The sequence below is a fragment of the Gambusia affinis genome, linkage group LG03, assembly GCF_019740435.1.
Source record: "Gambusia affinis linkage group LG03, SWU_Gaff_1.0, whole genome shotgun sequence".
Lineage (NCBI taxonomy): Eukaryota > Metazoa > Chordata > Actinopteri > Cyprinodontiformes > Poeciliidae > Gambusia > Gambusia affinis.
Genome location: NC_057870.1, coordinates 8,555,241 through 8,567,383, shown reverse-complemented (window position 1 = coordinate 8,567,383; position 12,143 = coordinate 8,555,241). Strand labels below are relative to the sequence as shown.

At 41.3% G+C, this 12,143-nt stretch overlaps 1 protein-coding gene across 1 annotated transcript; it reads left to right on the top strand.

The window, feature by feature from the left end:
* Positions 1–7,763: 7,763 nt before the first annotated feature.
* fzd10 (frizzled class receptor 10) lies at positions 7,764–10,738 on the top strand. The gene has a single exon (XM_044111388.1). It carries the CDS (start codon positions 8,697–8,699, stop codon positions 10,446–10,448), a length of 1,752 nt encoding a protein of 583 aa, XP_043967323.1. The 5' UTR covers positions 7,764–8,696; the 3' UTR covers positions 10,449–10,738.
* The last annotated feature ends 1,405 nt before the right edge of the window (positions 10,739–12,143 follow it).

Here is a 12,143-nt window from a genome sequence, read left to right as displayed (position 1 = left end):
ATTTGGCAAAGTATCTGTGAGAGAAGCTCCAGGCCTCCCAACCTCTGAGGCAAATCATCTGAGTACCAGTGGAAACCTGCTAAAAGTCTGTCCACAGTTATAAGAAGGGTTTGCTTGCTGTAAGGCCCAAAAAGATTTTCCTATTGCTTATTGAGTGAGGTATAAATAACCTGGGACATACCATTCTCTGTAGGACGTAACTCGAAGAATTTCTGGGTTAAATGAAAATAATTTCAGATCTAAATCTGTCAGGATGTATGGATAAGTTTGGGCTTGACTTTAGCACTGTACGACCTCTGTTTGGGATTATATTATTTAATGTTTTTGCCACATAAAATACACAATATTCTATAATTATAGCAAACTCCACAGGTTTTTTTTTCCAAGCTACATCCCAAAACTGAGCTCTGATGCCAGAGCCAAAAGACACACCAGTAGGAAGTAAGTTACTTCTGAAGTTAACTCCTCACACTGGATTCTGTTTGGAGGTATCAGATTAAACAGGGCTTATTATAAATGCCATTTATAGCTGTACTTGAAAACAGCAACAAAAATAAATAAATAATAAAGCCATGTATCTTTTCCACTTCTTTGTGTTGGTTTGTCGATCGAACACATTGAAGTTTGTGGTTTTAATGTTGAAAGAAAAACTGTGGGGAAAAAGTCGGCGGTTCACGAATGTTGTTGGAAGACACATCGCATAGGTTTGATGGCTGCAGCCTCTTCCTGCTGCCGCGTAACAAACTGATGTTGATAAGTAGGATCCGCCTGAGCTAAACGCCGAGTGCATGCGAGCAGGAGGAAGAACAGGATCCCCGAACAATGTGCAGGGCATGTGGACAAATAGTCTCACCTCCAGCTGAGTGTGTTGTTTCTTCTCATTGTGCCCTGTGAAAGAGCAGAGGAGGGCCACGGTTAAGAAGATTATAGACCTACCCCACCCGTACGTTTAATCAACATGCCCTTTCAACACCGGCAACAATGCCAAACATGTCTGCAACGTCTCCCCCTCCTTCCCCACTATCCCCTCCACATCTTTGCCTGTAGCATACCTCACATGTTGGAGCAGCAGCGAGCGAGTCATCTGCGCAGCACAGCAATTAGCAGAAATACGAACAGCCCAGCCCTCTGTGATGCCGGGCTGGCGTGAGCTTATCGTTTATTGAAGTCAAATGTCAAGGCCGTGTGTTTGATTTAATTTCGCGGTGGCTTAAAGGAATATATATCCACCGTCAAACACAGAAGAACACAGAAGAAAAGAACTTTTCAAGAAAGAAGCTCAACAAACACTTTTTACAAAACGCCTGGCATCTAGAGGAGCTGCAGTCAAGGCAAGTTTTGTCATATCCCGGAAGAGCAAACATTTCTCTAAAGTATTTTAAGCAGTGCTAATATGTCCTGAGAATAAAGACGCTTTTGAGAACATCTCCCTCTCCGCCGCATAACGTAACGAGAAGGATTGAGGACATCGAAGCTGGTGCTGCAACTGAAAGACAGCGTGAATGATTTTGAGTACACATCTTCTTTGGATGAGAGCTGTGACATACGGGACACTGCCATACACACACACACACAAAAAATAATAAAATATCTTTTCAGCTTCAGCCATCAAAGGGCCCTCCCTTTCACTTTATTAGTTACAGAATTATCTCACAGTTGCTGATTTCTCAGAGATGGAGCCACACTGCTTTCCTTCATCGCGCTGTTGTGCTTGCACAGATGAGATAAAGTTGCATCGTGTGCAGAGAAAATGTGTGTCTGTGTGTGCGTGCGTGTGTTTCATATATGTAGAAAGTGAGAATAAACTATAAGTGGGGGCGTAAGTGAAGAGAACGTGTTGGAAAAAAGTGTGTGGGGGGGCGAATCATAAAAGAAAAAGGCGGAGGACGCCGAGGCTGGACATGCCTGATTCCTCTTTCTTTTTCTTCTTTTTTTCCCCTCCACCCTCATTATCAAAGCGATATCATCATGACTGGCAAAACAGTCATGAAAGGAAGGCAGGCTGGAGGAAAGACAGGAATGAGATCAGAACAAAGGCGATGAATTACAGAAAGCAAGAAGGCTGTGTGTTCTTATTAGACTCTGTGACAATTGTATCTTGTCTGCTTTATTACACCAAAAGACAGCGATAATGAGGACCAATATGTATTTATTTATTTATTTCCTTTATAACATGCCAGAAGTGTGTTTTCTGAATATTAGAAGGGAACTGACCTCAGCTCTGTGAAGGAGATTGATGTCGCATTCGTCCTTTTCAAATCAAAGCTGCCATGTCTTTTTTGTCCTATTCCTACGTGTCAGCCATAATGAAACTCTAGTGCAGTGGGAGTGACGGAGCAGGCGTTTCAGCTGTTATCTTTGTGTTGGGGCCACAATATGCTGCCTGAACTGCATCTGGACTGATGTCTTTTTTTTGTTTTGTTTTGTTTTCCATCATGTTTGCATTTCACTAATAATTACCCACTAGGATGATCCGAATGAACGGAATCTTTAAAAAAAATTAAAATCATGTATTTTAGTCCAGATCAATCCTCCTTCACTGTTCGACAGCTGGATGTGCGAAATGCGAGGCCCACATATGGCAGAGGGTATTGTGTTCACGACTGTATTCGTCCCACAATATTTATTCTCCCGCTGCACACGCTGAGCACCGACAGCTGAAGTGCCACCGCTAAGATATGCTGCGCTTAAACCATTTAGGCACGCTGGTGCCAGGTTTCTCATCTCTCCCGAACACATTTCTGAAATACTTCTTAGAGCTCTTTGGTGACTCTTGTAAAAATGCAGTAAAAGCCCCCCCCCACCCCGGCTCTCCCCCCAACCTTCCCCCTGTTTACAGGCGATCAGTGTTTGGTTCTTGATGAAGACCATGGCCAGGCTGCGGTATGAATCTTACAGCCGCAAACTTTTTACAAGGTAACATGAGAGAGGTCTGGAGAATCTCAAATGAGCAGACATTAGACAGACAGAAAGCCTTGTAAACACTTTTTCCCTCCCCAGTCATCACCAATCTGGCCTCACATGATCAAGACTCTGGTTTAAAGCTGCCAGCGAGGCATATCTTAAACTCATTTTAGATGTAGTTTGTCATTGGTAGAGCCACATGTCATGATCAGATTTTAAATGGTTTTATTGTATAGGAAAATAAATTTGCTCGGGAGGAAACCTGCCCTACATCAAATAGATGTCTCCGATGACATCACACAAGGCACGAGGGAACCAAACACTTTTCTTCTAGCATGTCTGCTCAATTTCTTCCTTCTTTTATCCTTCTCTGTATGTTTTTAAACATTTTCCTTCTTCAAAGTTGCAGAAGAAACAAAGAAACAACCTGGATTTAAACCTGGACCGATTATGTTACATTATCAAATATCGTCGACAATCAGCGTGAGCCAAGCTGTTAGGAAACAAAAACACTGGTTGGTCCTTCCCTTTAGGGTGCTCTTCCAGTTCCAACAATATTTCCTGCAGAGCTGCTGCATCACTTTGTAACTCTGCCAAAAATGATCACTCAACCATGCTTACACCCGCATCACAGCCTAAGCTACCACTATCTTTCCAGTCAATACCAGAGGTAAGAAGTGTTGCTCAGCTCTTGGGAAAAGAGAAAGTGTTTGCGTAAGTTACAGTAAAATGTGTTCAGGCGAATCGCAGAAGTATTTAAGGCAAGATAATTGTTAATTCATTTTACAAGGAGCAAAATATGCAAAGAAACTCAGCAGATGCAACAACCTGAACATGAATGTAAACACATCTGTACCAGTCCAATACTTAACACAATTATTGCTATTTTCACCGATTATTGTATCCATTATAGTATCAATTAAACTCCTTGCAGTCCATCACTAAATACCTTTCAGATGTTTCAGAGTCCATGTTGAAATTTCTCAAAAGTGGCTCTGCTGCCGTTATGATTACTAATGGCAGTAATTAGTAGTCATAATTAGTACTGAAATCAAACTGGATCAGTTTGATCCCAGTACTTCTTAAGTACACATAAACCAGTTTGCAGTCTTTTTTTTTCTTCCGTGTTCAATTCAGGAACCTCCACATTTGTCACCCAATTTTTTATTTTATTATTTGCTGTCATTGTGCATTTGTTAGCGAAAAAAGTACACTTGAAAATCAAACTGACAGCACTACCATTCATCGACAAGTTAAAATCTCCGTCATATTCTTAATGCCATGACCTGTATGACTTTTAAATTCCTGACCGTAAGCTCTCGTCTGTTTTTAATTTTTTTTTTCATGTCTTACTCTATTTCAGTGACACACATGCATGAACCAAGATGCATACAAAGACGAAGCAGCACATGCTCTTTTCAAAGGAGGGGTAAAAAAATGAAAAAACATGCCACTACAACAAAACGTGCATGGAAACCTGCGTGGTAATTCATTTTACAAGGAGCAAAATATGCAAAGAAACTCAGCAGATGCAACAACCTGAACATGAATGTAAACACATCTGTACCAGTTCAATACTTAACACAATTATTGCTATTTTCACCGATTATTGTATCCATTATAGTATCAATTAAACTCCTTGCAGTCCATCACTAAATACCTTTCAGATGTTTCAGAGTCCATGTTGAAATTTCTCAAAAGTGGCTCTGCTGCCGTTATGATTACTAATGGCAGTAATTAGTAGTCATAATTAGTACTGAAATCAAACTGGATCAGTTTGATCCCAGTACTTCTTAAGTACACATAAACCAGTTTACAGTCTTTTTTTTCTTCATCCGTGTTCAATTCAGGAACCTCCACATTTGTCACCCAATTTTTTATTTTATTATTTGCTGTCATTGTGCATTTGTTAGCGAAAAAAGTACACTTGAAAATCAAACTGACAGCACTTCCATTCATCGACAAGTTCAAATCTCCGTCATATTCTTAATGCCATGACCTGTATGACTTTTAAATTCCTGACCGTATGCTCTCGTCTGTTTTTAAATTTTTTTTTCATGTCTTACTCTATTTCAGTGACACACATGCATGAACCAAGATGCATACAAAGACGAAGCAGCACATGCTCTTTTCAAAGGAAGGGTAAAAAAATGAAAAAACATGCCACTACAACAAAACGTGCATGGAAACCTGCGTGGACACAGGGGAAACCTGCAAACTCACTGAAAGGACCCCACTGACTAGAAATAAGCTGACACACACAGTTATTTTGAAAAGACATTCCTTGAAGGAACAAAATAAAGGAAGAAAATCTGCTGACCCGACAGTGACCACATGTTGATCGATTGTTGTCAGCAGAGTGAATGGAACAAGGTTCTTAAGAGATCATATGTTCTTCTTCCTTATATTGATAAGCATAGAATCAATCAAGGGTAAACTCCTCCTGTTTCTTCTACTTCATCGTCATCATATAATTATCTTTTTTTTTTCTTCTTTTACATTATTATCCTGATATATTTTTGCCTCGTCAGTCAATCACATCATATAAATAAATCACAACTGCAGAAGTGGACCTCTAAGCAAAACCACAAAGGCAGTGTCCAGATCTGATGAAAATACAGATCTCAACAGTTACAAAAAAAAAAAAAAAAAAAAAAAGGCTAAGCAATTCCTGAATTATTGATGTAAGCTTTGCCTCTCTGGGAGAACAATGTTTGCCTCTATGATGACATATTGCTTTGTCCTTCAGCTCTTAGACTGTTCTGTTTTCTATTTATAAAAGGAAATGTTAGCATCTGTTTGTGCATTTACACCTAAGGAAAAAAAAAAAAAAGAAGAAAAAAAAAAATGAAGTCTCTTCTGTGAATGTGTTGTGGAGGTTTGCACTGTCGTCTGCCATCTGCTGTGGTGGCAGCATCAGAGCTAGTGACTTAAAAACAAAGGTTGGTTCTGTTCTGGTGAGAACGCTGGAATTTCTGGAAATGACGAAGAACGATTCTTCAAGAAATGAAGAATATTACAGATAGTCCTGACCAGCCTGTTCATGAGACTGCTGTGCAACAACAGCGTGTCAGAGGTTTATTTAACAGGCGCTGCAACACAGACGGCTACCAGAGAGCCTTCCTGCCCACAGCCATCACCACCTATAACTGTTTGAAGAAACTTGGGTAATGTGAAGTACAACAACGTTTAATTTCCCGTAGGGAATAATGTCGTATTTTTGAGATTTTGTTTTAAAAAAATTCAACTATTGGAAAACGATGGAATCACAAACACAAACCTCGGCACTGCCATACTGGATCTACGTAGTAACACGCCATGGGCCCGTCCTCCACATCTTCCTTTTCTTTTTCACGTATTTCAGTGTTTGCTTTATGTGGCAACACAAAAGCCTGCAATATTTTATTTGTTTTTGTATGGCTGAAGACATTAATGCTCCACCTCTAATTGTCAGATGAGCTTTTATCTTGCAGGCCTTTTGGAACTTAGATCTCCAAGAAAAGGTTTGTTTTCACCAAAAGATCCTGGTCATGCTCAAAAATATTTTATTTTATTTTATTTTTTGTCCTATTTATCTCAAATTGTATCAAACTTTGTACATGCTTATCATTTTACATGTATTCACAATTGTTTTGAGCTTTATTGTTCAGGTTGCTATTTTTGAATTCGATTGTATCATAAGTTTTGTTTTTTATTTGTCTAGAGTGTTTTTCTATATGTTTACATTTTGTGTTACAGATATAATGGATCCCCAAAGTCTCCACACTCCTGACAAATTGCCAAGGCTTTTGGTTTTTTTTGTAAAAAAAAAAAAAAAAAACTAAATAAAAATGTGATTATGAAAAATCAGTTCTCCTCACAGAGAAGCATCCCAAATTATAAATTATATGGATGCATGTGGATTCTCATACACAAATAACTTTCTAAGAACAGACTTATCACAGAATCTGCAGGAATTTCAAATGAGCACTTCTTTGTTCTACGCATAACAAGAATCGTGTTTATTCTCTGTAAGTCTGCACTGAGAAGGGTTGAAGACTGAAGTCTTTTCTTTCAAAGAAAACATTCAGGCCTGGATAAAAGCTCCCAAAATCTTGTAGGATAATGTGGTGCAATCTTATGAAACCACATTTAAACAAACTTAAGTTGTTGGGTCACAAAGCCAAAAAGCATGTTTGGTATAAAAACAACACATCACACCCAGAGAGAAACATGGTGGTGGCAACACTATTCCATAGAGTTACTTTTTTTTCATCTTTAACCTTTTGCAGACTTTTTTTTTCTTGTCAAGGTGGATGAAGAATACTTTCAAGTCGATAATAAAATGGCTTAATAAGGTCACAATTAAAGTTTTTGGATGGCCTATCCAGAGTTCAGAACACAATCTGACAGAAGATTTGTAGGGCCTCCTGAAGATTGTAGAAAATAGATGTCTCATAGATTTTGATAACTTTTGCAAGCCAATTGAGCCAAGTTAAGATAATTAAAACACGCTTTAAGGGTGTGCATACTTATATGAACTGCAATTGTTTTCTATTCATAAAATATTCTTTAATGCATCTGTTTGTTTTTCATTTAAATTACACGGTATATATGTTTTATTAAAGGTTAAAAGCAATTTAAAATATTAATTTTTTTAAAAAAAAAGAACAAGAAAAGAAAAGAGAAGTTTGGTTTGGGGACCCAAAATGTCTCTAGCCCAGGGACCTGGATTCTCTCACATCCGGCACTGTGTGTGGATTATTAAAAACTAGCAGTTTCCACCTAAACTTTAAAGTCGGCGCGCCCTCGAACTTGTGCGCATCCATGCTGCGCAGCATTTCGGGATTCTGCGAAACAAACATAAAGGAAAACCGGGAATAAAAACGTTTCTTTTATCATTTTATTGACTGAGTTTCTTGCAGAGAACAAACAAACAGAGCGAGTAGGAAGTTTGCAGCGAGGCATGGAAAAGTGCTGCAATGAACAAGCTGTTCCGCACGATTTGAAAATAATCTGCGTGTCAGTGTCATCTTTCTTATGCAAAGCAGCTGTCTTTGAAGGCGGATCTTTTGGCAGGTTAGACCGGGACGGAGACTCCGACCAGCTCAGACGAGCACAGCCACCAAACGCATCGAGCGCCTGACCGGGGGAGGAGTGTAAATCCTGCGTTTCTTGGAAAACACTTTACATTTTCCCGGAGGATTTTTCTTTCTATCTCACTTATTTAATTTAGAGTGCTTCGCACAAAGGGCTGGAACTGATTATTATTATTATTATTATTATTATTATTATTATTATTATTATTATTATTATTATTATTATCTTTTTTTTTTTTTTTTTTTTGGGAAGTTGTTGCTCACGGACCGAAGTCGCACTGCAGCAGGCGCGGAGGAGCACCTAAATGCCGATAAAGTGTCAGGAAGCGTGGCAGCGGACCGAACCGAAAGGAAACTAAAAAAAAAAAAAAAGAAAAGAAAAAAAAGAGCGCATGGGGAAATTTCATGCACGGTATCAGAGAGAAGTAACGAGGGGGCTACTTCAGCCGCCAAAGTGAACGTTTTGGGAGAGCATGGACCTGACAGCGCGCTTGCAGCCAGGAAACACCCATCGCGGGATTTCTCTTTTCATTCAACTCTGCAACTCTGAGCTGAGGAGAGGATGATGTTGCAGTGGATAGTTAAGTAAGTTTCTCTACGCAGCACCTGCTCTGTTTCGGTTCAGACTTCTTTTTTTTTTTAGAGAGAGAAACTTGTGTTTTTCTGGTTGCATTGAACAGTTGACTGCATTTTTCTTCAAGCTGAGGAGGGAGAATGTGTTCAGTTGTGATCCCAGTGCCTCTGCTGCTGCTGCTGCTGCTGCTGTGGAGTAGGGGCAGCTCCTCCATCAGCTCTATAGATCCTGACTGGTCTGGAGAGGGAAGATGCCAACACATCAACATCCCTATGTGCAAGGACATTGGCTACAATATGACTCGCATGCCAAACCTCATGGGTCATGATGATCAGAAAGAGGCTGCGCTGAAGCTGCAGGAGTTCGCAACGCTCATCCAGTTCGGATGCCACAGTCACCTCAAGTTCTTCCTTTGTTCGCTACATGCTCCCATGTGCACGGAGCAGGTGTCCAACCCCATCCCGGCGTGCAGGGTCATGTGCGAGCAGGTCAAGCTGAAGTGCTCCCCGATCCTGGAGAGGTTTAATTTCCCCTGGCCCGACTCTTTGGACTGTTCGCGCCTTCCGACCAAAAATGACCCAAACAACCTCTGCATGGAGGCACCCAACAACGGATCGGACGAGCCCCCCAAAGTGTCCCACACTCAGCCTCCAGATTTTAGGCCGCAGCAACCTCTGAGTGGGCAGGACCTACACCTTAAGGACAGCGGTAGCAAGCAGACGTGTAATCCCGGCAAATTCCACTTTGTGGAAAAAAGCCAGACTTGTGCCCCTAAGTGCTGCCCCAAAGTGGATGTTTACTGGAGTCAGGGAGACAAGCAGTTCTCCCTGGTGTGGATGGCCATCTGGTCCATCCTCTGTTTTGTCTCCAGTGCCTTTACCGTGCTTACTTTCCTCATCGACCCGCAGAGGTTCAAGTACCCCGAGAGGCCGATCATCTTCCTCTCCATGTCCTACTGTGTTTACTCCGTGGGCTACCTCATTCGGCTTTTTGTGGGAGCTGACAGGATAGCCTGTGACAGAGACAATGGCGTGCAGTATATAATTCAGGAGGGCCTAGAGAGCACCGGCTGCACCATAGTGTTCCTCATCCTGTATTATTTTGGCATGGCCAGTTCCCTCTGGTGGGTTATCCTGACTCTAACTTGGTTCCTCGCTGCCGGGAAGAAGTGGGGCCACGAGGCCATCGAGGCCAACAGCAGCTACTTCCACCTGGCGGCGTGGGCCATCCCGGCCATAAAGACCATCATGATACTGGTGATGAGGAAGGTGGCCGGCGACGAACTGACGGGCGTTTGCTACGTGGGCAGCATGGACGTCAAAGCTCTCACGGGCTTTGTGCTCATTCCTCTTTCCTGCTACCTCATCATCGGCACGTCGTTCCTGCTCTCCGGCTTCGTGGCCCTCTTCCACATCAGGAAGATCATGAAAACCGAGGGGGAGAACACGGATAAGCTCGAGAAGCTGATGGTGCGCATCGGCGTCTTCTCCGTCCTCTACACCGTCCCCGCCACCTGCGTCATCGCCTGCTACTTCTACGAGAGACTCAACATGGACTACTGGCGCATCCTCGCGGAGGAGCAGAAGTGCGTGGACAGGAGCGGGCCGGAGTCGGACGAGTGCATCATGAAGGCCTCGATCCCCGCCGTGGAGATCTTCATGGTGAAGGTCTTCATGCTGCTGGTGGTGGGCATCACGAGCGGTATGTGGATCTGGACCTCGAAGACGCTGCAGTCGTGGCAGAACGTGTTCAGCAAAAAGCTGAAGAAGAGGACGAGGAGGAAGGCAGCCAGCGTCTTCACCAGCAGCAGGCCTTACATCAAACCTCACCCGTCCCTCAAAGGGCAGAACACCAAGTACGAGCCAACGCGGCAGCCCCCGACATGCGTGTGAAGCAAGCCCAAACTTTTAAAACCCTAAAAGCAAGACTGATCCAGAGAGCCATTAAAACCACAGAGGTTCATGTTTTATTTATGCCTCAAGCATTGAGAACATATATGTTCTTTGTTTTTTGGGGGGGTTTTTTGGAGGGGGGGGTTGTATTTTCTGCAGTGTCACCCAACAAGAGCAGCCTTTGTTTGAAAAAAAAAAATATCTGCTACTCCTTCGCTCGCTTGTTCTTTTGAGGAACTTGGAATAACAACAACAAAAAAAAATAAATCTTATTATTTCCTGGACAAAAAGAGTGGAGTAAACAGTTTGGATGTGCCACGGCGTTACTTGAATAATGTGCAATAGATGTTTTCCTTTCTGGCTAAACGACACTTGTACTGTTGGTGACAGATTACAGACAATGTCAGGGCCCCAGTACACAAGGGAGGCAAATGGTCAGAGAGATGAGTGCTGTTTCCAGGCTTTTTTTCATAGAAATTCAGCCTGTTTTCATATATGTTTGAACTGGACTGGAAGCAGCTGTTGAAAGGCGCTCGAGATCCTTATGAAACACCCATTGTGAGGCGAATCCTCGCCATAAATTAATCAAGCACTCGATATTGAAACAATATTTGTCCACTGTGTTCTTCTTCTGTTGTTGTTCTTTTTTTCATTTCTTTGCTGTTTTATAGTGCAAAGGAGTGTTTGTATATGTTTCTAAAAAAAAAAAAAAGTTGATATTTTATAGAAAAATTAATAATAAAAAAAGAACTAGTTTTCATTGGTTTTGCAAAGCTGGAATCTCTATTTGAGTGTCTGTTGATCAGATGGCCTTTAAAAGCTCACTGCTGCTTCTGCCACTCAGAATAATTTTATACTTTGCTTAAAAGATTACCTTTATCCTTTTTCTTAAGAAAAAAAAAAAAAGAATAACCACAAACATAGTTAATGAGGGCCTCCAAAAACCTATTTTTGCTATCTGGTAAATGTTCCAAATGTACACTGGCTCTCTGAAACAGAAATGACAGTTCTGAGCTGAATATCTTGCCTTACTTTGTAGAAAATAGGACATTGTTCCGAAATGAGCTGCAGGCAAAGAGTGGCATCTCCATTCTAGTTGTCGATTGTTTGAAAAAGAAACTGCTGTACTTTTGTACTCATTCAATTTTGGCCTTATCGAAAGAAAAAAAAAAAGAAGAAAAGGCTGAGTGCGGCCTTACTTTGTTCTCTGCGTGAGACACGCGGTTTAATTTCTCCATCATGTTTTAATATCACACAACATAATGGCAAAACAAAAGAAAGCCCTTATTCCAAATAAATCTGGATCATCCTCCTGTCAGGATAAGTGGCATTCCTTTAGATGTTGAAAATTATTTTTTAATCCTTAACAACATGGATGACTGCTACAAAGGTGTTTCCCGTTGTCTGGATCACATTTTTCGTTCGTTATGACATTTATGGGCGTCTTTCTAGGTTTTTTTTTTTCTAGTTTCTTACTGGATCAGAGTAAAATACAGTTTTAATTTAAATCTTATTTCTTTCTCTCCCACCTTTGTTTCTCTTTTATCGACTCATCCGCATCTGTTAAGCGATTAAACAATTTCCCTGATGTCTCTCAAGACGGGATTAGAGTGTCTGAAGTTGGAGGAACACTTTAAAGCTGAATGTGTCGTTTCTTATCAGTGCTTGTGACGTCTTAAAAGGTGTCGAGCATTG

Bases quoted from the DNA above. Each gene is read 5' to 3' on its own strand.
- fzd10 (XM_044111388.1), top strand. From the start codon at position 8,697: ATGTGTTCAGTTGTGATCCCAGTGCCTCTGCTGCTGCTGCTGCTGCTG.